This window comes from Ochotona princeps, chromosome 5 (genome assembly GCF_030435755.1).
Source record: "Ochotona princeps isolate mOchPri1 chromosome 5, mOchPri1.hap1, whole genome shotgun sequence".
NCBI classification, from domain to species: domain Eukaryota; kingdom Metazoa; phylum Chordata; class Mammalia; order Lagomorpha; family Ochotonidae; genus Ochotona; species Ochotona princeps.
Genome location: NC_080836.1, coordinates 49,373,442 through 49,400,082, shown reverse-complemented (window position 1 = coordinate 49,400,082; position 26,641 = coordinate 49,373,442). Strand labels below are relative to the sequence as shown.

Below are 26,641 nucleotides of genomic sequence, written 5' to 3'. Positions count from 1 at the left end.
TTGAGGCAAGAGCTGACTTTAGCATCAACAGAGGATAACACTAGAGAGGAAGTGACGTGGAGAGGCTGGAGTTCCCTTGGCCAGGTTGATCAGGGTGAAGGGTTGGGGACGGGAGAGATAGAAACCCAGATTTTAATGCATTGTAGAAGCCCAGAGAGAGCTACAGAGGACACTGATGGATGATTAGGTCAGACCATAGGAAAGGATTCAGAAATTCTCCTGGCCCTTCCAAACTAAATGAGGAAGGATCCTCCAGCTGGATGTGGTAGAAAGCAACATCTCACTTGCTCTTGGCCTCAGGTTCTGGAAAAGCTCCTCAGAGCATTCTGAGTATTGGTCTCAGCCTTTAAATGTATTAAACTCTAAAGGACTGTAGGTCATCACTTAGAAGACGGTCCAGCGTATAATGCTTACCTGAACATTTTCTTTATTTGTCCATTCAATCACTCATTTTAGAGGGGAGGGTGGGAAGACAGGAGAAAGGGAGGGAGAGAGAAGGAGGAAGGAGAGTGAGAGAAAGGAGAGGGAGGGGGAGAGAAGGAAGGAGGGAGAGAGAGAGGAAAGAGGGAGGGAAGGAAAAAGGCAGGAAGAAAGGAGGAGGGAGAGAAAGAGAGGGAGGGGAGGGAGGGAGGGAGGGAGAAATAGGGGAGAGGGAAGGAGAGCAATCTGCTAGTTCTTTCTTCAAAGCAGTGAGCTCCTGTCTGTAGTGATTGGCTCTGGGCTGGCTAAAGCCAGAACTGGGGGACTTGACATCTAGGTCTCTTCCTTGGGTGATAGGGACACAATTATATGAACCATCACTGGCTGGTTCTTAGAGTTTGTATTAGTGGGAAGCTGGAGTCAGGAGCTGGGGCTGGACATCAGACTCCTATGTGAAACATGGGCACCCTAGCTGATGTCTTAACCTCTGGATTGAACATCCATGCCTGTTTCCTCAAATATTTATGGGTAAAAAGTATTTTCCCAGGAGCACGGAGACTAAGATGTGATAACAGATCAAAGAAATGTCTAGGAATACATCCTGGAGATGCCTGATCTAGTAACCTGCTGTTATTCCTCCCTCCCTCCCAGCTTTCTTTCCTTGCTGCTTTGCAGGTCTGCGTCTTTGTTCAAACTTATGTCTCAACATATCAAACACCGTATCTTCTTATGAGTTTAGAAAACTTTGGGAGTCGCTTGGGTGGATGTATTTGCTTTAATTTTGGAGTCACGCAATACTTGGCAGCATTTGTTTTTAAGGAAAAAGTGAGTGAATCAAGGAGTTATGAAATTGTACTTTTTTGAAGGCATGAGCAAAGTCAGGTCAAGACAAATCAGGAAGTAATTCAATTAGTTAAGTGTGAGAATGTGGTTGGAATGATTTGAAGTTAGAAAGAAATTTCACTCAAAGTTTAAAAATTTTGGCAGCCCCAGGAGGTCTGGAATGTCAGGGAGTTGCAGCGTATTATAAGTTCCAATTCAGTACTCTGAGGACCATAGCTGTGAAGTTGCCATGAGGAGAGACCCTAGCCAACAAGGTTTGTGAGTTTCAGCTCCAAAGATGGGCTGTGAGGTGGCTAACAGCCACCTGAGAAACCAGAGATGTACAGAAAAAATGTCTGTGGGGCTGGGGTGGAGATGAGATGACTTCATCTGCAGGAAATGCTGTTTACCTAACCCTGGTGAGAATTCTTCTCTCTCATTCTGCTGTGTTTTGAAAAAATTTGACCAAAAAGAGGATGAACATATGTTCCCTCAATATTATGAACCATATTTCTGGGTGGCTTCATGCCATTGGTGATCTGACTTTTCCGTTACCAGTGTGTTATAAACTTGAAAGGAGGGAATTCCTTCTTTTTTTTTTTTGCAGCTGTTTATTTTTTTTTATTCATTAATTACATTGTATTATGTGACACAGTTTCATAGATACTGGGATTCTCCCCACCCCTCCCCAAACCCTCCCACCATGGTGGATTCCTCCATCTTGTTGCATAACCACAGTTCAAGTTCCGTTGAGATTCCCTCATTGCAAGCATATACCAAACATAGAGTCCAGCATCTTATTGTCCAGTCAAGTTCACCGGCTTCTTAGGTATACCCTCTCTGGTCTGAAGACAGAGCCAGCAGAGTATCATCCCGATCAATTAAAAGCTTCAACATAGGGCCCGGCGGCGTGGCCTAGCGGCTAAAGTCCTCGCCTTGAACACACCATGATCCCATATGGGCGCTGGTTCTAATCCCGGCAGCTCCACTTCCCATCTAGCTCCCTGCTTGTGGCCTGGGAAAGCAGCCGAGGACGGCCCAATGCATTGGGACCCTGCACCCGCGTGGGAGACCTGGAAGAGGTTCCAGGTTCCCAGCTTCGGATCGGCATGCACCGGCTATTGCGGCTCACATGGGGAGTGAATCATCGGACGGAAGATCTTCCTCTCTGTCTCTTCTCCTCTCTGTATATCTGACTTTGTAATAAAATAAATAAATCTTTAAAAAAAAAAAGCTCCAACATACCATCAGCAAAAATTTACATCATTATGGAATTAATTGACATAGTAATGAGTAACCAATATGTTAAAAATAAATGCGAGATCTTAACCACCTTCTGTGACCACCTCATTGACATTTCAATTTTAGTTTATACACAACATATAACATACATAACATAACATGTTATACATTACATCATATCATCTTAAATTAAGGCAAACATGTGGTATTTAACCTTTTGGGATTGGCTCATTTCCCTTAGCATTATGGTTTCCAGTTTGGCCCATTTGGCCACAAAGAACTGCATTTTGTTTTTTTTAATAGCTGAGTAGTATTCCATGGAGTAGATGAACCATAGCTTTCTTATCCAATCGTCTGCTGATGGGCATTTTGGCTGCTTCCATGTTTTTGCAATTACTGATTGTGCTGCTATGAACATAGGAGTGCATGTTGGTTTCTCATAAAACAAGTGTTCTGGATATATTCCTAGGAGTGCTATTGCTGGATCATACGGTATGTTGATTTTGAGTTGTTTGAATGTTCTCCATACTGATTTCCATAGAGGCTCTACCAGCCTGAAGCCCCACCAGCAGGGGAGTAGGGTTCCTTTTTCCCTGCAACCTCGCCAGCAAGTGTTGTTGGTGCTTTTATGCATGTGGGCCAGTCTTACTGGCGTCAGGTGGTACCTGATTGATGTTTTAATTTGGATTTCCCTTATTGCCAGGGAACTTGAGCATTTTTTCATATGTTTATTTGCCATTTGGGAGGGAATTCCTTCTTACACAGAAATTTCCAGAAAGGTGAATGAAAATGAACAGGATTTCTTATACTTTTAAGAGGACATGACTTCAAGCAGCAACTGTCAAACATTTTCTTCAGAGTAAGCATATATGCTAGCTAATTTGTCTTGTGCTTTTTTATCCTGCAAAAAAAGTGTTTGAATCTGCCAACCAGGCTTACTCATGTGCACAGTCAACAAACCTGCGTGAGTGGTATCAGCTGTTGGAATCTGGGGCGGACCTACGTAAGGAACTGTTTCTTTTGGATGGAATGGAACTCAGAGTCAGTCCAATTCAGAATCATGATATGAGCAAGACACAGATCTAATTTCACTGAAAGTGTAGCCTGATAATTTAGCTATCGTCATGAGTCTTCTGAACATGCAAGATGCAGGATTTCTAATCTTAGCTATCAATTGCACATCTCGGCCTTGTTATTATTATGATCACCAGAATAAACACAGATTCGCCACCTCTTCCTTCTTTTGGAATGATGTTTATTTATATCAGAAAACTATATGCATCAATATTCACAGTGACTTGTAATAGGACATTCATCCTCCATGATTCCCTATACGACTGGAAAAACGTGCTGTGGAGTCTTTGGGATTTGTTCTAGCCGTGTAGACCTACATTCTTTCTTTGAGGTCCTCTTCCTCCTTTGCCTTCCCTGACACTTGTGGTTCCATCTAGTGTTTTCTTGCTACCCTTAGAGTCTACCAGTGCCGCACCATGCTTATTATCCTTTCTTTTCCTATGCTCAGCGAGATGTACCAGGCCAGAATTCTAGTCCTTCAGAGAATTCATCAAATCTGCTTAGACACGTATGCTACTTGTTTCCTAGTTTCTCTCTTTCTCCAGCCTCTGTTAACTGCTACCATATATTTTTTTCCTGTAGTTTTGCCTGTTCTGGACATTAGGTATAAATGCAATGATATAATGTGTGACCTTATGTGACTGATTTCTTTCACTTTGTATGGTTTCCAGGGTTTATTTACATTGTGGCACATGTCAGTGTATAGTCTTTTTTTATTATTGGAAAATACACATAAGCTTTACCTTTTGAGGTTTTCAGTGTGCAGCTTGGTGACACCTGGCACTGTCACTGTCATGTGGCCATCACTGTGTTCATCTCTAAAATTACTTCCTCTTGTCAATCTGCCTATCCCGACTAATCTGTAACTCCCAATCACCTCCACCAAGACCCTACTAACCACCAATAACCTTCTGTCTCCAGGCATTTGTCTATTTAGGCACCTCATACAAGTGGAATCTGGATGTTGTCACTTTGTATCTAATCCCATTTGCTTATAATAATGTTTTTAAGAATTGTCCCTGTAGCATGGGTCAGAATTTCTTTTCTGTTTGGGAGTGGGAATTTTGCCTAATGATTAATTATCCAAAGTCTGGGCCCACCCTGATAGCCTAGTTACTAAAGTCTTCACCTTTCATCTGCTGGGATTTCATATGGGTGGGTGCTGGTTTGTCCTGGCTGCTCCACTTCCCATCCAGCTCCCTGTTTGGGGCCTGAGAAAGCAGTAGAGGACAGTCCAAAGCCTTGGGACCTTGCACCTACCTGACAGTCCTAGAAGAAGCTCTTGAAATACATTCTTGATTCCCAGCTCCTGCCCTGGCCCAGCCCCAGCCATTCCAAGATTTTGATGAGTAAGCCAGTGGATGGGGAAAAAAAAATTAAACAAGAAAGAAAACTATGTTACCCGTCTTTTAATATTTTGATGAGACAGAATTCAGTGTTTAGGAGGTACTCTGTAAAAAAGTGGTGATGCAAATGATTTTGGATGGAGAAATATTTGAACTGCCCTGGCCTTATACCAGGTAGTCACACCCTTGGTGTTGGGTAGGACTTGGTGGTGTGATGCAGCCTCCTTGTCCTTCTCAGTGAAAGCTAAAGAAGGGATGCTGGGTATCACCATTGCTGGTAGGGTACCTTCTTTCAACAAAATAAACATGATTAAGTGAATCATGGTTAGGTTAGGCCACGAACGTGATTTAAAAGGAGATGTGCCCTTGCAATCAGTGACTCTCATAGCCTGGGGCAGGCATTTGTGGTCAGGTTATTCACACTGCCTTGGGATTATCCAGCTCCACAGAGTGTTTCAGCACTAGAAAGTCTTGCAAAGCTGCTGGCATGTATGACAGAGGGATCCAGAAAGTCTTGGCATCCTTTCCAACAGCATAGCGAGTCTTAGGGAAGATACTTGTCAATGCGTGCTCCATGCACTGTATCACCAAGAAGAGGTTCGTGTTTGAAAATGCTGAATTGAATTTCAGTTTGGTTCTACCTGTAACAAGAGATAGAAACACATTTAGTATTCAAAGCCAGGGAAAGGATGAAGTGGGAAGCTAGTGTGCGAAGGGGAGAATGCCTGTGAGGAAATTTATTTTGCCTTTGCCATTATAATGGAGGTGCACCGAGAGGGTCTTTCTATCTCACAGAAAAGCATCCATCAGTGCTTTCCTTAGCCCAGTGGCTGTCAGTCTTGTGTGGGAAGCAGAATCTTACACAGCTTGGTTCTGGGTTCCATCTCCAGAGTTTCTGACCCCATAGAGTGGAGTAGAGCCCAAATGTTCCCATTTTAATGGGTTTCCAAGAGAGTTGATGCTGCAGACTCAAATATTAAACTTGGAGAATCACTGCTTTAAAGTAACGAGGAAATCATACTTCATCAAGTGCATGAGGGCCCCAAGTCTAACAAGTTATTAGCTTGATTCCTAATCTGTTTTAGGGAGAATATAAGCACTGGGTGTGTAGGGATGTGGGTGTATATGTGCGTTAGTGCATGTGTAGATGCAAAAATGCTCTCACATGCCACATTCCTCACTAACTCCTCAAAGAAAACAGCCCCAAATGCCTTAATTCAAGAAGCTATGCACTCCAGTCTACAGACAAATGGAATGTATGAGTTAGGAGCTGAGAAAACTTCGGAGGGTGGGTATTTTAGAAGTGAATGGTAATGGTTTGAAACCACAGTCCTTCAAAAATGGTGTTGAGAAAATGGATGTCTATAAACAGGAGGATGAAATAGGGCCCTTGACTCATACCACACAGAGAATTAATTTGTAACGAATTAGTGGCTTAAATAAAATATCTGAAACTATAACACAGCTAGAAGAAAGTATAAGAGGAAAAACTAGTTGACATGGGTCTGAGACATGATTTTAAATATGACCCCAAATGCAAGGCAACAAAAGGACAAACAAATGGAATTGCCTCAAACTAAAATGCAAAGGAGACAGCTAAGGCTCTGAGGAGACAACCTAAGGAATGGCAGAAAATATTTGTAAATCATACATACATTGAGGGGTTACTATCTAAAATCTATAAGAAATTCAGCTCAAGAGCGATCATCTGACTGAAAGATGGACAGATATAAAATGGCCAACATACATATAAAAATGTTCAATATCACTCATCATTAAGGAAGCAAAACCACAGTATCATCTCACGTTTGTTACAATGACTGTCAAGACAAGGCAGAAGGTAGCAGTCCTGATGAGGGCGTGGAGGACAGGCTACACTGCTACTGTTGGTAGGAATGTCAATTCAAGTAGCTGCTGTGGAAAATAGTATGGTGATTCCTCAAAAGATTCATAGGAGGGCTCAGAATGATGGGATAGTTGGTTAAGCCACTGTTTCTGACATTGGATATCGTGTTTTGCATCCAACTTCCTGCTAAATGCACCTCCAAAGGTAACCAAAGCTGGCCTGAGTCCTTGGACTCCAGGAATCTCTGTAGGAAACCCAGGTGGAGGTCCTGGCTCCTGGCTCCAGCCTGGCCCGGACACAGTTATTGTCTACGTTTCGAGAAGTGATTCAGTGCTGCAAGGTCTCTATTTCTCTCTCTGCCTCTTCCTCTCTATCACTCTGCCTTTCAAATAAATAAATAGATAGATATTAAGGAAAATTCAAAGTAGACCCATAAAACATACTTGAGTTACATTTTTTCAAGGAAAAATGTGTATTTTAGATTTTCTTTTCAAAAATAGGCCACACTAAGCACAAATTATTCAAATGATCTAGTAAGTCTCGGTGGCTGTTCTAATTCCTACTACTCCAGCCTGGGAAATGAAAACAGGTGGTCTTTAATAATTTACTTTGGGACTATGAATCTGGCTGATCTCCAAGTTCTGACTTGAAAGAATCATAGTAAGAACATTCAGTGTAGGAGGTGTAGCTCACAGTGTTTTATTGAATTATATTGTAGCTAGGTTTAGCAATTGAGAGATAGCATTATGGTGTAGGGGGGAAAGCTACCACCTACAACATTGGTATTCCCAGTGGGTGTTGGTTTGAGTCCTGCCTGCTCCACTTTCAATCCTACTCCCTACTAACATGCCAGGGAAAGTGGTTAAAGATTGTCAAAGACCTCAGGTCACTGCATTCACTTGTAAGACCCAGAATACGATCATGGGTCCTGGCTTTGGTCTGGCCCAGCCCTAGCCTTTGTGGCCATTTGGGGAGTGAGTCAGCAGATGGAAAATCTTTCTCCCTTTCTCTATCTCTCCATCTCTCTTTAATTCTACCTTTCAAATAAATAAAGTAAATCCAAAAGAAAACCTACAAAACTATTAGCATGTTAAATGTTTCAACACATAAAAATGATGAATATCTGAAATAACAGATATTGTCAATTACCCTACTCAAATTATTACATGTATTGAAACATCACACCAGGCCCCATAAACATGCACAATTATCATATGTCAACTTGAATTTTAAAAATATGTGTTTCAAAAAGAACTATCTGTAAAGTTAAACTCAAAACCTTGTTATTTTTGAAGCAGGCTACCTGAGTCAGGGATTATGTAAAAAATAATTTGATATGTATACACACACATATATGATTTTATGTATTTACATATATAGTGAGTATGCATTTGTGAGTGGATGTGTGTGTGTGCCCATGTGATGGGTAATGATGGTTGGGGAAGACAGTTATTTAAAGCCTCCCCATGTGGTTCTGGCTTGAGAACTCCAGCCTTTCAGCCTTGCCATAGTCTGTCTTGGCATGTCCACTGATAAAGACTTTCACAATTCAGAGGGATGGAGTGACGTACATTGAGGTGGCACATTGTTCAAGGCCAAGTGGAAGTTCACTAAGCGTCGGAGAGCTACCAAGTAACTTTAATAGGATCAGGCAGTTTGAGAGGGATTAAAGAGTCCAGAGTGAAGATGCCTGCCCAAATCTTCAATGCTTTGGTTACATTTTAGTGGCCAAGAAAGAGTAGCAGCAAGCTTGGCTGGCTGCAAGTTTAGCTCTTTACACCTACTATCTGTAATTTTGGGTAAATTACTACTTTTTTGAATCTAGTTTTGAAAAATGCAGGTGACAGAAGTCTGTCTCTTGATGAAGATTTTTCCCCCCTAATTTTCTTTTTCTTTGTTTGAAAGGCACAGAAAGAGACAGAATCACAAGAACAGAGTACTCCCATTCCCAAAATGTCCACAACAGCTAGGGTCAGACTAACTCCCAACTGGGAGCCACAGTCTGTGCCCATTCTCCCTTGTGGGTGCCAGGGAGCCACCTGCTTGAACCACCACCTGCTGCTGCCAAGGGTGTATATTATCAGGAAGGTGGAACTGGGAGCAGAGCTGGAACTTGAATCTAGACCCTCTGACTTGGGATGTGCGTGCCTCAAGTGATGTCTTAACCACTGTGCTTAAAGGCTGCATCTCTGAGGGATTCAAAACGAGATCCCACTAAAGCATTTAGAATTGTGACAAGAACCGAGCAAATGTCCACCACATGTCAGTCTTCACTATCTAATCTTTATTGTTATCCCTCCACTCCTGACTACACTTTGGCTTATTTTTATCACTCCTCCTCCTCCTCCATATTTCTGTTCTAAAACATCTCCACCTTAATTCCTTCCTGCCCTTTAGGCCCTATTCAAACCTGACCTGTCTCATTAAAGCTTCTTACACAACATTTTTCTTGTCCTGGTCTCAATTCCTTGGGCAATTAGGAGACACATAATTTAGCACCACTCTGGAACTGATAAAGTACAATTAGGAAGGATCAGTTTCTTGGATGCTATATAGTCTACTTTATGGTCTCAATTGAGTATTTTCTCATTGTCAGATTGTGAGCTAGTAAGAACCAAAGCCTGAGCTTACTCTATCTTTTGTAAACTGTGAATCCTTGAACAATGATGAGCGAGTGTTTGATGATTAACAAAGAGGAGGGATGTGTAGAGACCAGATTCCAGAATCAGCCTGCCACAGCTCAGTCCTGGCATAATGAGGAGGAGTTATATAACCTTGGTGGAGTGTTTCACCCTCTCATGCCTCTGTTCACTACTTCACCAATTCTCCTGAGGAGTCAATGATACAATTTATACAGTGCATAATACAGAAATTGGCTCTTACTAAACGCTTATAAACATGCAAAGAAGATCTTTAAGATCCTAGTGGTATCTCCTCCTGAAAACTTGGAATTTTTATTTACATTTGAGTTGCCTGCATTCGACTTAGGGTAAAAATGTAAGAGGACATTGCTTCTACTGAGAAACTCACGTCTTTCGATGTAGCTGTTTCCATACTGCTGTTTGATGTCGGGAGAGAGACGCTCCCAAATGGCGAGTTGTTTTTCAGTTACCTTTGAGGCATCAGACATTTCTGTTTTGAACATTCCTGGTTCGATGCATGAGACATGCACACCAAAAGCCTTCATGTCTCGTCTGTGAAGAGAACGCATGGGAAATGTTGAATCTACGCTTATTTTAGTCTGTCCACTGATGGGGATCAATTTGGACCTAATATTTGGAGGACATTTGCTATTTAGATGATTTTCTTCTCATGAGTCTTTTCATGGAATCAGAATTGAGTGCCTTGTGGTGAAGTGAAGGTTGCTTAATGGCAGAACAGGAAAGAGATTTGGGTGGGCTCAGCCCCTATTCTAACCTATCCTCTCCTTCCTGAATTGACAAGCATTCTGATTAAAGATGGATTTGAGTACTTGAAGTTTTTTATGGTGAAATGTTGAATGACTTGCCTCGATGGGCAAGCTCACCCCTATCCTTGGAATGTGCAGACACCGTGGCAAGACTGAGGTTACACTAAAGTATCCAATGTGATTATCCTTAATCTGATTAACATGTTCCTTGAGCGAGGTTTTTTGTTTGTTTTATCAGAAAACCAAAAGCCTACTCATTTGCTATCAGGTTCTAGAAGAATCATGGTTCCCCTGCCTTTAAAGTAAACCCATGTTTTGAGGATTCTGGACTCTCTGCCATTGTCCATGCCCACAGTGATGGACATATGACTGTGTATGAAGAACTATACTTTAGTAATGATATGGAGGAGCAAGGAGGGGGGAATTGGGACTGGGATAAGGGAAATACCAGCAGCCTATGGAACTTTATCAGAAAATCATAATAATAATAATAAAATGTAAAAAAAAATAAAAAGAAAAGAAAAGCTAAAAAAAAATAAAGTAAACCCATGTTTTGGAAACCAGTACATTGGCAATCAGTTTCTAAATCTAGTTTCCTTTTCCAAAAGGAATATGTAAGGAAGTACTACTTCCTTTATGGAAGTCTTCATTGTCAGATTTTTTAAATAAAGATTTATTATTTATTTTTATTGAATCTTGGAAGTAGCCATGGGAAGAGCGTTTAGGAAAACATAACTACCCACCCTGCTGTGAGAATAACATGTAATTCAAATGCACATTAATGTTTTAGAAACGTTGTTCTAATATTTTATTTCCAAGGAGAAACAAACTTGGAAACCTGCTAAATGGCAAAATAGAATTGCCGTATCTTTATTAACCTCGGTGGAATATTAATATTTACCTGAGTTAATCCTAGATCCATGTTCAACAACATAAACTCTATAACAAATACTAGTTGAATAAATATGTGGACTAATTGAAAGAAATACAGTGTCTAATTTTGCCCTCTCTCTTGTCTTCCACAGCATCATTCAGCTGAATAGCTCTCCTTTGTTTCTCCTGTCCCTTCAGACTGCATCATATCCTAAAAGAATGAATTGCATTAACCGCTTGGTCAAATGGAAAGGGGAGAAAGTTGAGGTATTTATGATATCAGCACTGCCTATTTCATTTCTTGAATGAAGGTGACAGTTCTCTACGTTCCAGGTTCTAGAAACTTCCCTTTATCTTGGACCCTCAATTTTATGAATATTAATGTGCCTGCTATCATTCGTCGTTAAATACTACACTATACCTGGGAGTTTCCCTACATAACTCTCACACTTGTAAATGGTCCTTTAAGTAAATTCTATTTCTTTTATCCAATTTCAAAAGATGCCACCACTTCCTGGTGGAACCTTGGCTGAACTTATAGTTCAAGAGGTTTGAATTGACGGGGATAGATCCTGGTTTCAGGTGAGATGGAGTAAACTTTTTTTTTCCTTTCTCCCCTTGAAAGAAGCTATGAAACCTGGACAGAAGGCATAGAATAGCTGTTTAAGTTTTGTACTAAAGGTTTAAATAAGACAGAATTTTTGTGTCTGCAACTGACCTGCCCAGGTTTCTGGTTATCTATTTGATTCCCTATGGACAAACTGATCTATTGAACATGAAGTTAACACCACTATCAGTATCACGCAATAATGCAAAAGTAAGTGAATTCAACATATTTGGGTTCAGATATTAATTCTAACACTTCTCAGGTAGGTGAAATTGGGATAGTCACCTATTTTTTATTTTCAGTGGTATCTATAAATTGGGAATAATTTGAAGTACTAAGTGAAGTATCTTACACATTCTAAGCATTCAACACATTGTTAGCAGCTGTTATTTCTAATAAGCCAGTTGTTACTTTACCTTAAATTGTCATTGAAGGCTTCCACTGCATATTTGGAGGGACTATAACCTCCACTAAAGATTGCAACTCGACCCCCAACACTGGAGACATTGATAATCCTCCCCTGAGCCTTTTTCACTAAGGGAAGCATATTGAGTGTCACATTGATGAGTCCAAACAGGTTCACTTCAATAGGTTCCCTGTAGTCCTCCACTGTCAGCCAGTCTATGGGAGCCAAACTTCCAAGGATGCCAGCATTGTTGATGAGACCCCAGAGACCTGCAAATATATAGGAAGGAAAGGAAGTATAGTAGAAGACAGCACTGATACAGCATCATTCAGGGAAATATACCCCTGTTCCTCACAGTGATGCCCTTTCTTCCTTTAGGTCATTTTATTGCTTTGAAAACTTGTAGTTTGGAGAAGTGACAGCACAGAGTGGCAAGCTAAGCTGAACTAGCTAAAGTTCTGTTACTGCAAAATATTCTTACTGTTACTCTGCTCTGTCCTGGTTCAGACTGTCAAATACTAATTCTCTGTGAGTGAAAATTTCTGCTTTTTAATTTTAAATGTAGAGTAATTTTGTACAGTTTTCCTACCTTGTTAGATGGCAAAGTTACAGAACATTTTCAATGAATATGAGCAAAAGAATGGTATCAGTCTATTTCACACTTGTTTCTGGCAAAAAAAATTAATCATTCACTTGGTTTGCTTTATGATGGCAAACATTTACTAATGTAAAAGATGTTTGAAATGTACGTGCTTACAGTCATCTAGAACCTTATCAAAACACTGCCCGGAGGGGCCAGCATTATGGTCAATGGGTGAAGTTGTTGCTTGTAGTGCCTGCTTCCAGCAGTGGAGCAATATAGTTTGAGTCCCAGCTGCTCTGCTTCTGATCCAGTTCCTCACTAATGTCCCTAAGAAAGCACTGAGAGGTCCCCAAGTATTTAAGTCCTGGCCACTCATGTGGGAGACCCAGATTGATCTGGTTTCAGCATGACCAAGTCTTGGTCACTTCAGCCCTTTGGAGTGTGACCTAACATGTGGAAGACCTCTGTCCACATCTGTCTCTAAGTAAAGTAAGTATTTTTAAAAATCCCCCTTCCACTTGAACCTCACAGTTTTGAACACATAACGAAGATGTAATAGAAAAAAACCACATTTTTCTTTTGTGAACCCCATTATATTTATCCATGAAATATCTTCATCCAGAGTCACTAAAGATCTTCTAATCCAGCAATGAAGTGATCTGAGTGACGAGAGTCACTTCCCTACCATGACTTCTGTTGCTTAGATCAAAGTTTTTGAGTCCTTTTCCACTTTGCCCATTGAAAATCGGCAAGCTCTGGAGTTGTTTCATAGTGAAAAATGAGTCCCAGGTATCCAGATGTTGGTTTCTAATTACTCTCATAGCCTCCTATGAATTAGCAGCAAGTTTCTTTGCTCTATGTGTGGAAGAATTACTCTTTGCTAGAAGAAATCCTGAGAAGTCAATAGACCCATTGGTTCAGGAGGCTGTGGGCATAACGTGGGCTGCCTCCAATGTGCACAGACAGCCTGTGAGGTGGAAACATCTAGAAGCTATCCTAAGATTAGTGAATCCACAGTAGGTATTTAAGACATGTTTTCTTGAAAGGCATTTAATACTGAATGTGTTTTACTTTGCCTTCATTTCTTGCCCTCAAGCTCCTGGCCCCTACAGTCAGCTTCTTACCTTTTTCCCCAACAAGGTCCTTCACCCACTGGGCAGTCCTTTTGACATTCTCTGGGTCAGTTACATCCAGAACCACAGTGTGAAGTCTCTCTGACATCTCTGCCTTTAAAGCTGTTGATGCTGATTCAGTCAGACAAGCAGCAATTACACGAAATCCCTTTTTATCAAAAGTTCTGGCTGCCAAGTTTCCAAAGCCAGAATCACACCCGGTGATGAAAACATACTTATTTGTGATATCTGTGATCTTTTGTTCTTTATAATTCCACAGACAATAACAGAGGATCAGCAGGGCTAATACCCAAATGAACATTCTCCCCCTGTGTGTGATGGTGGTACTCCTTTGTCCTACAACACAAAGATGATAGAGTCTATTATTCAAAAGGAAAGAGAAAATTCAAATTAGAACCATTAAGTTGTTACAGGGCAGGATTGATGAAAATGAGATAACACATTTGATTGGTTAAAAAAGTGACTCTGGTTTGGTTTTTTGAGAAGGTGGCCATTTAAATAATAAACCGCTCTTCTAAAGTGCTATGAAAACTAACCAGATGGTATCCAGAGAAACTGAAGAAAGAGGAACCAGCAAAGCAGACACTAACTGTTGGGTTGCTGGAGACAACAGGACTTATGTGGGGTGATGACATTAACTTCATACTTGAATTCTTCCATGTTAAACAGACTCACTCTCACAGTTAAATCACACTTAAATTATTTCATGACATTCAAGAATAGAATAGCTTTAAAATCTATTAGGAAATATAACTTAAATTTTATTGCTGTATGAAATTTCCAGTTATATTCAGACCTTCAGGAAGAGAAAAGCATTTTGTTGCTATCACTAAGAACATGTTTCCATTTTGATTTCCATTTTCTTATTTTAAATAAAATAACATTGACTTCAGTCCAACTTTCATATCATTAGAACTCATTGCAGCAGGAGTTCTAGGTATGTGAATCCCAGGGACAGGTGATCTGACAGGGGTAGGATAGATTGGCTCAAGTCATGAGGCCCAAGTGTGTGGTGGGGGATGGGTTCCTGAGCCCCTGGGACAGAGGAATGGGTGGGGTGTGGGTCACTTGGCCCAGATCCTGGCACCCACGTTTTAGGTGGATGTTGGTTCTGTGAAGCCTGGGTGGGGAATCTGGCGGGGTTTGGGTCTCCTAGTCTGGGTCCCAGGGCCCGCATAATAGGTGGGTGTTGGATTCGGAGCCCAGGGGTGGAGGATCTGGCGATGCTTGGAACACCTGGCCCAGCTTCTTGGACTCTCCAGCGAGAATATGCTATACTTAATGAAAAAGGTGGAGCAGTAGACACTGGCCCTGTTGTAAAAGGAGACTATGACAGCACATTTAGTGCTGTAGCAGAACAGAACTAACTGGACAACAACCCCAAACAAACGATGACAGCAAATAATTTCAATGAATGGAACCATGGTCATTGGGAGGGTGACATCATCCTTGGATCGGCAGCATTTCAGAACTATCCAAACCTGGACAGAATCCTAGGAGTATGCACACGTTGAGACTCTGGGTTCATATGAGGTGGCGGTTCCTCATCCCTGGGTACTGGGGTGTATGGAAAGTCCTGAGTGGTTTTCCCCTTTGTCTCTCCCCTTCCCCCAGGAATAACAAGAAGAAATAGCAAATTTGGAAGCAATGAATTCACCCAATTTTCCCTAAACCTTGATCTTTCCCACCCTGCTCAACTATGTAATCATTATTTTTAAAAATAATAAATTATTAAAAAAAACCACAAAGAACTCATTGCAGAGCATCAAAGAGGGAGGCTAGCAGTGAGTTCACTTAGAAAGGGTGAGAACAAAGCAAAGAAAATAGACAGAAATGCTGGCCAATGTACAATATCAGAATCCCAAAACTTCAAATTGAATCCTCTGTAGGCATCAACCCCCTGTGAGAAAATCAGTTGCAGAGAGAGCAAAGTAAAGCAAATTTATAGTGTAAACCTAACATTTTGACTCAGGATACAGTAGAACCTGCTGGAACACTGATGCCGTTTTAGGGCTTGTAGATGGTCTAGGCCCTAAATGAAACAGGAAAGCTGCTTCCTTTCATTTTTCCTCAGAAGCTACTGTTCACCTCAGCCTACCTCCCTCCTGCTATAGGGCACTGGTGATTATGGGAAAGCAAGTTCTTCAGAAGGAGGAAGTGAGCAAGAATCTGGGGGTTTACCTACCTTCAGGTCTGGGCCAGGCAGAGCCTGTCCTGGTTTTGTGAGTCTGGGGAGTACAGAGGCTAAAGGGAACATCACAGGGCAGCGGGGCAGACACAGGGGAAGATTTTTATCTCTTTCCCTCAGGACTCAGAAAGTTTCTTCTGCATCCACACAGTGTCTTCACCTTTAGAGGCATCCTTAAAACCAAGAGGGGATTTTAATGCCTCAAAGAGGACAACATATACATCCTAATTAAGGTTTTGATATAGATGTTTATGGAATTGTAGCTGTTCATGGATACCATGTTCAAAAATGAACTATAAGACCAACCAACTTCATAAACTTTGGACTTAGTTTTCTGAAGATTATTTTTAGTTTTAAATATGAACCATTTCTAGAAATTGTTCATTTATTTCGGATTATATGTAAGGTGAACAGCAAATGCATAAAAAGTTGATAGCACTAATCACATTTGCCTCTTGCTATTTTGGTATATGTTTTCTAAATACTATATAGAAAATATTTTTCTGGTAAGGAATTTAAATGTGAATACAATATTAAACAGTTTAAAGCTACTGCTATATAAAGAACAGACTATTTACGTATTGTTGGGCCTGGCACAGAAGCTAAAGGACTTTAGTGGCTAAAGTCCTTGCCTTGCATATGCCAGAATCCTATATGAGCACCAGTTCCTGTCCCAGCTGCTCCACTTCCCTTCCAGTTCCCTGCTTGGGGCCTGGGAGAGCAGCAAAAGATGGCCCAAAGCCTTGAGACCCTGTACCTGTGTGGGAGACCAGGAAGAAGCTCCCGGATCTTGACTTTGCACCCCCTCAGCTCTGTCCACTGAGTAAACCAGTTGATGCAGGATCTTTCACTGTCTCTCCTTCTCTCTGTAAATCTGACTTTGTAATGAAAATAAATAAATCTTTAAAAAAAGACATAATGTAATATATTTTCTTCACTATTCAAGTAAATTTGAGGCTCTGCTTTCATCTTTTTCTTTCAAAAGATCTGCAGCTAAAGAAGAGACAAAATTGCTAATTGTCAAAAATTTAGAGGGAAATATCAAAATATGAAGTGTTTTACTCAGGTCTGGGGTAGCTCAAAAATTATTGAATAACAAAATGTTCAGTGTATTCTTTTAATGGATTTCATAGCCTTCACTGAAATATCACTCTCCAAGGAAATTACTTCAAGAAGGTCAATGTTTGCAAGATTCTATGACCCCAGGACTAGATGCAGCAAACTATAGCTATCGTTGGGTCTGCCAAGGACAAACATAAGAACCAGAAAATACTGGATTATGTTAGTAAGCAACTTCTACATGTAGGTCTCATTTGATCTTCTCAACAGGCTTTTGAGTTAGGGTGTATTACTTATCTCATTTTTTAAAAATGTATTTTACTTTTATTGGAAAGGGAGATCCACAGAGAGCAGGAGATACAGAAGGAAAGCTTTTCAGTCCGCCGGTTCACTCCCCAAGAGCTGCAATGGCTAGAGCTCAGCCTATTCAAAGCAAGGAGCCAGGAGCTAGGAGCTTCTTTTGGGTCTCCCATGTGGGTGCAGAGTCTCAAGGCTTTGGGCCATCCTCAACTGCTTTTCCAGGCCCCAGCAGGAAGCTGGATGGGAAGTGAGCAGCTGGGACAGGAATTGATGCCTATATGTGATTCTGGCACATGTAAAGCAAGGACTTTAACCACTGGGCTAATGTGCTAGGCCCCGGCTTATCTAATTTTTTTCATAAGATGAAAGAGGCTCAAGAAAACAAATTTGCCAAGACCATTGGGGGATGGGGTGTCACGCCCTTCCACAGTGAGGAACAGATGAGGGAGGCACTGGTTACTAGAATCTCTGTTTGCTTGCAGCAACAGCACAATGACCTTGCCCATAGAGGTGAGCACAAGAGTCCACTTAGCCAAAAGCAACATTTGATGTTTGCAGTGGTGGTTGCTCCTGTGTTGTCAACTCTCATGACCCCTCTCCTCTAGTACAATGACCGGCACAAGTTCTCAGAGGTGGGGAAAGCAAATTAAAGATCAGATGGAAGCAGGCACAGGAAGACAGGTTTTTTCCTATGTATGAAGGTGAGTTATAATCCCAAAGTGAGCTTGCATTCAGGTAGGTGGATACAGATGTGCATGAAAGGGCAACAGGCAGAGAGGCTCCATACCTTGAGAGGGTCTGTGGATAGAATTCAGAATCCACTTGGAGAAGGCAAAGATTCTGTCTTTTCTCTAAACTGTAACTGAAACTTAAACGCATCCCTCAGTTGTACAAGTAACAGCAAATCACACTAGTGCTTGTAGTGAATGATATTTTTGGTTTTAAAGATCACCTCCCAATGAAATGTACTGTCCACAGGAGGTACATCTGTGGGCTGAAGGTCATTTCAGAGTTTCAAACCATGGTGTCCCAACCTGTAGTTTGAATCCTAGGTACTGCCAATGCTGACTTCAAATTTTGCAAAGCCTGTCCTTATTCCAACTATTATTGGCCAAAAGGTTCAAACGCCGCTAGGTCATTGGACTAGGTCAGCACAGACCAACACATATCTTTTTCTTCTACCAATATTTTGGCCAGAGTATCACTTCTGAACTGCAGTTCCCAGTTAAAGCTACTGAGAACATGACCGTACACAGAAGGCAATTGATGGCCAATTAGTTCATTGGCCAGTGAGAAGTAATTGAGTAACAGTGCCCGAGAGGGCCACCTAAACCACACTGCCAGCTGAGGTCACTTGCCCGTGGCTTCCTGTCCTGACAATTCAGATAGGGGGCACTAACTGTAGCTACTTGAGTTGTTTGCTTATCACTAAGTCTTCAGATCTATCTCACCAAATATTGGCTTGGGATGAGGGTAGGGGATGTCCCAAATCTCATGACTCAAGGAGGTTCACAGTGGTTAGGAACCCTGAACTCACACACAGGTAGACAGAGTCAATATCAGTTCTCTACCAGCAGAGAGCTCTTGGGCAAATTATTTGTTCCTGTCTGTCAAATAAAACATAGCATTTACCTCAAGGAGTATATGGTAAAGTAGGGTGACTTCACCCCCGCGACACAAGAGAGGCCTTTTTGTCCTTATGTGAGGATCAGTCCCTGACATTCAGTGAGGGCCCTGATGTGTGGACTGCGCAGATGTGCGCATGACTTTGCAACCTCAGAAACTGTGCTCTGCAGGCCACCAATCTTTGTGTGAGGTCTGTGTTGTGTATCACAGCAATTTCTCTAATAAAAATTGTACTTACACAGAAGCATTTTAGAATGTCAGCAAAACAATTGCAACTTTTGTTCTTTTTTTTTACAATTACAGAGGGATATTTGGCTAACCAAACAACACATTTTTTTAACACTGCATCAGAGATAACTAAAGATGGAAAAAAATCCACTGTCTCCATGTAGAACCAATTTGTGCTGTGCATCAGCAAGAACCTGCTTTACATTTCCATCCCAATTTACCATCCTCAACCCCTAACCCCCATGCCATACCAGGCAAGATTAGTGGTTACTGCAAATACCAGCAGTAGGGACTGATTCATTCGTGTGTTTGCTAAAATCTTGCACAGCCTTATATTTCAGTTTTTCTTTAAAAGAAGTGAGTTGTGTATGGGAAGGGGAGTTGAATGCTTTATAGACAAAGGAAAAGACCTGCACTGAAATCAGCTTATTCATTGTCATCTTCATCTTTCCACTCATCCTCTTCATCTTCCTCCTCTTCCTTCCCTTTCCTTACTTTTCTCTGCCTCAACAGCCCCTTGACTTGCTGTACTGGGTTTTCATTTAGCTTGGAATGCGGCAATATCATTTCCATCCTTTTCTTTTAACTTCCTTCTCTTCATCAGGCTGCTTATCCCACAGCAGCGTTATTCGACATCTCTCCAGTCTCTTTGCCACATCACTGATGGATGATGTTTTCCTTTAACTTTTTAAAAGATTTATTTATTTTTATTGGAAAAGCATATATACAAAGAGAAGGAGATACATAGACAAAGATCGTCTGTCCTCTGGTTGACTTCCCAAGTGGCTGCAACGACCAGAGCTGATCCAATCTGAAGCCAGGAGCCAGGAGCCTCCTCTGGGTCTCCCACATGGGTGCTGGTTCCCAAGGCTTTGGGCCTTCCTTGGCTGCTTTCCAAGGCCACAGGCAAGGAGCTGGATGGGAAGTAGAGAAGCCTGGATATGAACTGGCACCCATATGGGTTCCCAGTGCATGCAAGGCGATGATTTTAGCCAGTAGGCTACAACTATCTCAGGCCTGTTTTTCTTTAATTTTTTGGGCAATACTCAAAACAGACCAAAAAAAAAAAAAAAAAGCTGAAAAACATCACCTGAGTTCATTTGGATCTTTGAACTGTCTCCCCTTTAGGAGGGATCTAATGAGCCTTGTCTGCCTCGCCTTCTCTCGGGCAGACAAGCTTTTCTCTTCTCTGAGCACTTACAAGCTCTTGAGAAGTTGATAAAGCATCTGGGTGCCGCTTCCTGTACTCCCCTGGGCAAGTTTGCACAAAGAATGCGTATGGTAACATTTTGCTTCTCTGCTTTGTCTGTGTTGAGTTCTCTTTCTTCACGTGGATCCTGACTTTCGGGCTCTTCCCACTAGAGCTGTCCCAGACTGCTGACCTAGTTAGTGTCTTTAGCAGCAATCATAGCCTCTACCCACTAGAGGACATTAGAACCATTCCCCCGGTTCTGAGCACCAAGCAGGTCTTCAGACATGGGAAAAATGTCCCATAGGGGATAAAGTCACCTCCAGTTGAGATCATTTCGGTCTAGAGCTTCCTTGTCTTGAAGGCCCAAAATTAATCTTGTGGGAGGCATTGTTATTTGTTCCTTGGTAGTGTCTCATTAATAAAAGTTTAATTTTTTTATGGCTTTAATATGAAAGTTGTATTACCTATAAAAATTACTCATATCCCATAGCCATAAGAATTAATATCTATGATTTAAAAATATCTTTTTCCTTTTAGAAGGACAGAAGGCAGTGAATAAAAAAATTTATGTAGGACATCATCTCTGAATTTAGAAATAATAAAAATAACCTTCATGGCATTTGCAATGCCTGGATTCTGACTGAGTACTTTGAGTTTGAGCTGTTACAGTATCCTCTGTGATGTCCTTCAGGTAAGTGATATCTGAGCCTACAGAATTCAGAATATGCTAGGAAATCCACAGTCCTCAGGATTCCTGGTTGATCAGATTGTTACCAACTGCTTGCCAGGTTCTAGGTCCTCTGCTAGGATCTATAAAGATTATCTCATCTAAATCTTATAATAATCTTTACTTTAAAGACAAAGGAAGAAATTCAGAATGCAGATTAATCAGTTCAAGATACATGGAGGTCGTGATTCTGACACAACACCCCGGCCAAGTGGGTCTGCCACTCTCATCAGTATTCCCATTTTCCTCATGATCCCTGCAAACACTTCATTTGTGCCTTATGGAACATTCAGCTTTTTTTTGCTTTCATTTGGAAAGGCAGATTTATAGAGAGGAGCAGAGATAGAGAGAAAGATCTTCCTTTCACTGATTTACTTCCCAAATGGCTAGGACAGCCATAGCTGATCCAATCTGAATCCAGGAGCCAGGAGCTTCTTCTGGGTCTCCCATTCAGGTGCAGTGTCCCAAGGACTTGAGCCGTGCTCTGTTGCTTTCAAATAGTTGAATGGGAAATGAGGCAGCTGGGGTACAAAGCGGCTCCCTTATGGGATGCTGGCGCTTGCAGACTGAGGATTAGCCTCTTGGGCATCTCGCTGGCCCCTGGGTATTAGACTTTAAGCTGATGCTCAGTAAATGCTGGAGTAGGAAGGAAGCAATGAAGGGAAAAAGTCTCCTCTTTACCTCCAGGATGCTGCTGAAAACTGGAATAGTGTTTGAGGCCTCTGAATCATCCAAGCAACAGGTTAAGAGTAACTACAATAATAGAATATTCATACTTCTGACTTTGATAAGCTTAAAGGATTTTGGGTATTCATGTAATATTTACCCCCATTTAACATTAAAACGTTACAACAGGTGAGTGCTTGGTGCAGTAATTAAGACTCCACTGAGATGCTCTGCTTCTAGCTTTCTGCTAATGAACTAGTGCTTTGGTTTCTATCACTTACATAGGAGATCCAATTGAATTTTCAATTTCTGGCTTTGATCTGACCCAGTCTCAACTATTGTAGCCATTTGGGGAGTGAACCACAACACGGAATGTCGTTCTTTGCTCTTATATTTTTCCTGTCAAATATGCACATTTTTTAAATAAAAAGATTTATTTATTTTTAATTGCAAAGTCAGATATACAGAGAGGAGAAGAGACAGAGAGGAAGATCTTCCGTCTGGTGATTCACTCCCCAAGTGAGTGCAACGGCTGGTGCTGTGCCGATCTGGAGCCAGGGGCCAGGAACTTCCTCCAGGTCTCCCACCGGTGCAGGGTTCCAAAGCTTTGGGCCATCCTCGACTGCTTTCCCAAGCAGGGAACTGAATGGGAAGTGGAACTGCAGGGATTAGAACCGGCGGCCATATGGGATCCCAGCAGGTTCAAGGCGAGGACTTTAGCCACTAGGCCACGCCGCCAGGCCCCAAATATATACATTTTTAAAAATCAGAAATGTGTTAGCTATCTAACAAAAGGAGAGTGGCTAGAATGAAAACTTAGTAATCTCTGAACTCCTAGACTGAAAAGAAGGAACAACTGCAAACACATAAGTACATTCTCAATCAATGGGAGGAAAGAAAACACCTTCATGAAAGTTCTCTGCATGCCACAGATTCAAAAGGAACCAAGAAGGGAGAACTGATGATTTTCTTTCAATTGCCACTTTCTGAGCTTAAGCAGAAACTGCCTGTCTAGGGCTAGAGGAAAACACTGCTCTAGGTTGCAGTCCTTTTGTCTTTCTGTTTCCTGCTTCTCTTAACTCTCTCTCTTCCTGTGTTTATTTTCCTAGTAAAAATTTTAAAATAAGACTTTTCCACTTCACATCTAATATATACATTCCTTCACTCCTTACGAATAAGTAGCATCGTTTTGAAACTAGAACAGAAAGCAGTGTCTCATGTCATATTGTAAGGTGTACATCGTACAAGAACTCTACAGTTCTTTCTAGATAGCTCCTCCCAGCTGGTTGATTTTATTTCCATTTAACTCAATGAAAGGTTTTCTGCAACTAGTCAATCACATTAATAGTAGTTGTTAGAATTTTTATTTACTTTCTGTTTGCTGTCGTTGGCCTTTTGTTAACAACTTAATGGCTTGACACAAACACAGCGTTAAACAGAGCACACATAGCCACAGCTTTCAGGAGACTTTTGGGGATTTGCTTACACATGCCTTCTCAATGCTGGCAGTAGTCAAACATGTATATGCCTTGTATGTTTAAATATTATAAACCTGGTTAACTTACACAGAATCATATTCTGTACCTACCTTTCCAATGAGGTGAAATAAAAATTCTCTTTCTAATCCACATGGCCTTTTAGAAATTTTTGTTGCATTTTTAAGAAAAATGAACATTTGGTTTTAATAATAGTATTAATTAATAGAAATTGTAATTAATAAGACTAAAGAATGATGTTGCTGTGGAAAAATTGTTCCAATTGGGCATCTGGAAATCTGAACAAATTTAACAATTGGAGCCAAGGGCCGCTTTGCATTTAGCAACAAATGTTGTTTTGAAGGTCTCATTAAATTAATGGTGAAGACAATTATGGTTGTGATGCTGATAGAGCAGAGCTGATCTTTGTTACTCAACAGAATGAGTTAAATTTCACATTTCTCCCAGGGCCATGCCCAACAGGTCAAAGACCTGCTCCTGATTATTTAAAAATTGTGCCATAGAATACAAAATAGTCCGAAGAGATGGTTTTGAATATTTGCATCACAAATCATGAATGCTGGAGCTCCTGGGCAACTGCAGTGTCTTGAAGTCCTGTATTTCTTCTGAGAAGTGTGGTGGGCAGCCCTTATTCGCCAGGGTGTGCTTTGGGTGGTAGCACAGCAGGTCAAGGAGAGCATGTAGAACTGTGCAGGTGGCTTTCCTAAACACGGTGGAGACAGCCTCCTGGACTCTGAGCAGCTTTGCCTCAATGAGGAGGTGTTCTAGTCTACTCTCACACAGGGAGGATCCCTGCACTTAACATTTGGCACATTTAATTCATGAGATGAAAGTATTTGATTCTGCTTTTCCTCAAAAGTCTTGGGGCTCAGCACAGTAGCCTTGCTGCTAAAGTCCTTGCCTCGCACATGCCAGAATTCCACATGGGCAACAGTTTCCAGTCTGCTCCCTGCTTGTGTCCTGGGAAGGCAGTCGAGGACAGCCCAAAGCCTTGGGACCCTGCACCTGCGTGGGAGACCTGGAAGAAGCTCCTGGCTCCTGGCTTTGGGTCAGTTCAGCCCTGGCTGTTGCAGCCACTTGGGGGAGTGAATCATCGGATGGAGGATCTTCCTCTCTCTCCCCTCCTCCTCTCTGTATATCTGACTTTGCAATAAAAAGAAATAAATCTTTTTAAAAATTCTTACACTAGAATTCATCCTAACTTCATTAATTCTGAATAACCTCCAGTTCATCTCAGGTTTACTATTTTGCTGACACAGTTTTTGAAAATCTTGGTACATTAAAATTTAACTGTTAAAGTTACAATGACTTTATATATAGTTACTAGCTATAAATTGCCAACTGGAAGAAATCGTTTGAGTATATTATGAACTGCAGTATCAGAGAAGGCTTAGCAGTAGAGTCTGTCTAAATAGATGCAGCAGGAGTGTTCAGAGCTTTCTGTCTTTCAGTCACAGTTATCTTGGAGTAAAGAAACGTCAGGATTTTCAGATCCTCTTCCTTAAGAAGTAGTCCCCTCAATTGAAATGTGTGAGGGAAGGATTTTTTTTTGCTTCTAGTTAAACATTGATAGTTGTTGCAAAAATTGAGCATCCTTTTCAAATCCAAAAAAAAATTTTTAGCCCAAAGATGGTGGAACATCAACTCTCACTGTATGTAGCATCCAGCCAAGGAGACTCTCAGAGCACCGAGTATGTGCCAAGGGATATTAGGAGAAAACATAGTCCCTATCCTTGCCTGATGGTACAGTGAGACAGCTCAGAGTCATTTGGCCAACCCTACAGTCTGTGTTTTATTTAAACACTGACCCTGCCTGTTAAAAATCAAGTTATAGAGACTGAGTCACAGCACCCTCTGGAACAGCAAAGCACTGCATCATTTGCCATCATCACAGGATGCAGGTACCAAATGGACACTGTTGGGAATTACCCTATAAGAAATTCATTAAAATTCCTATGCTTTCTGGGCTCTTTCCTCTCCAGTTTCTCATTCATCATAAGCCTTAAAGATGGTGTCAAACAGAGACAGAAGGAATAACAACAAAATATAAATTTAAATATGATTCGTGGATGCAAAGGGATAGTCAGAGAGGCACCTGGAAGGGTCTAGCTGAGCTCCTAGACAACCCTTAGCCCATTCCTATGGTGAGATGGACTCTGAATATCCCTGACTTCCAATATATTACATTCAAAAAATAATAATAGTCACAGTTAACCACAGCTTGAAAGACAATTTGAATCCTTCTATAAATGTGGAGAAAAGCCAAAGAAAATTCAGGCAGAGCTAATGAAAAAAGAAAGAAATGGCAAAACTCATGAGTTACCTTTGTGAGGATAAACCGAGATACAGATGCCTCTAGAAGACTTGCTCAGCTGTCTGCAGCCTTCCTGCTGAGCACAGGGGAAGGAAGAGTTGTGCCACCCTGACCAAGAAATCCTCCTGAGATCACGGGGCCTGGGCCTCTGGCCAGCTTTGAGAGCCTACACATGTGAAGACTCCTTAGGCTCTGTTCTCACTCTGAGTCACTGCTTGTGACACTGAGTGATGACTCAGTCTCTCATCAATGGATAAAGAAAGCCAAGAAACTGGAGATCACGTGTTTCGAAAGGAATTGATGGTATCTTTGGTGAACTCAGCTGAGCTGCTCACAGAATGAATTCCATACATGTGCAAATGCTGGAGCACATTCATCAGCAGGAATAATGTAACATATTTTGTAAATGGTCTAGGCCATTGCTGTCATAACTTAATTTTCGAGTTAGGAATCGTTTTCATGTTCTTTCTTGTAGCCTACCTTTGCTTCTCCTAAGGAGAAGTTAGTCCCTGAAGATTTTCTTTTACTGTTTTTAAGAAAGATTGAAGGAGCAGGGAGGTTAAAACAATTTAATGAAACATGGTTGGGGAGTACCTATTGGTCTTAATTTATATTTTAAAGTATGGCAAGCTAGTTTACAGATGTGGTCTCTGCATATGTGCCCACTTATAATGGGAAAGGATACCTTCCTCTCTCCCAGAGTTGCTCTGTTTAGAACATTTCCTAGATGTTCTGGCATGTCCTGGGGCTTTAGTGGGAAGGATCGAGGCTCTGGGTGACAAATATGAGGGAGGGCTTAATCTCTCCCCTTCAGCCTTCTAATCTGCCACCCGATTCTACTCACACAGATTGGTAGAAACTCTTTTCCACTGCTATTTTTTGTTTTCATTTTCACTGTATGTGGCTTATGGCTGTGTTCATTGCATTTTCCAGGCTTTGTTTTCCTTCTTTGCAATTCTAGCCTCTTGACTTTGGCCTGGTCCAGCTCTGGTCATTTAGGGAGTGAACTCTCTCTGTCTCTCTCTGTCTCTCTCTCTAACTCTTCTCTCTGTCACTCTTCCAAAACAGATAAATCTTTTAAAAA

General features: G+C 41.3%; 2 protein-coding genes across 2 annotated transcripts in view; one reads left to right on the top strand and one right to left on the bottom strand.

The window, feature by feature from the left end:
• Positions 1–26,641, top strand: part of LOC101536298 (bile salt export pump) — a 109,096-nt gene that overhangs the window by 7,100 nt on the left and 75,355 nt on the right. The window contains exon 2 of the mRNA XM_058664245.1: positions 12,424–12,573. The gene's annotated coding sequence lies outside the window, so the exon portion shown is untranslated. The remainder of the gene's footprint in view (positions 1–12,423; positions 12,574–26,641) is intronic.
• DHRS9 (dehydrogenase/reductase 9) lies at positions 4,969–25,723 on the bottom strand. Its single transcript, XM_004577085.3, has 5 exons — positions 25,567–25,723; positions 13,753–14,097; positions 12,056–12,314; positions 9,781–9,944; positions 4,969–5,545 (listed from the first exon to the last, which is right to left on the bottom strand). The coding sequence occupies exons 2-5, from the start codon at positions 14,060–14,062 to the stop codon at positions 5,322–5,324; spliced, it is 957 nt and encodes a 318-aa protein (XP_004577142.2). The 5' UTR covers positions 14,063–14,097; positions 25,567–25,723; the 3' UTR covers positions 4,969–5,321.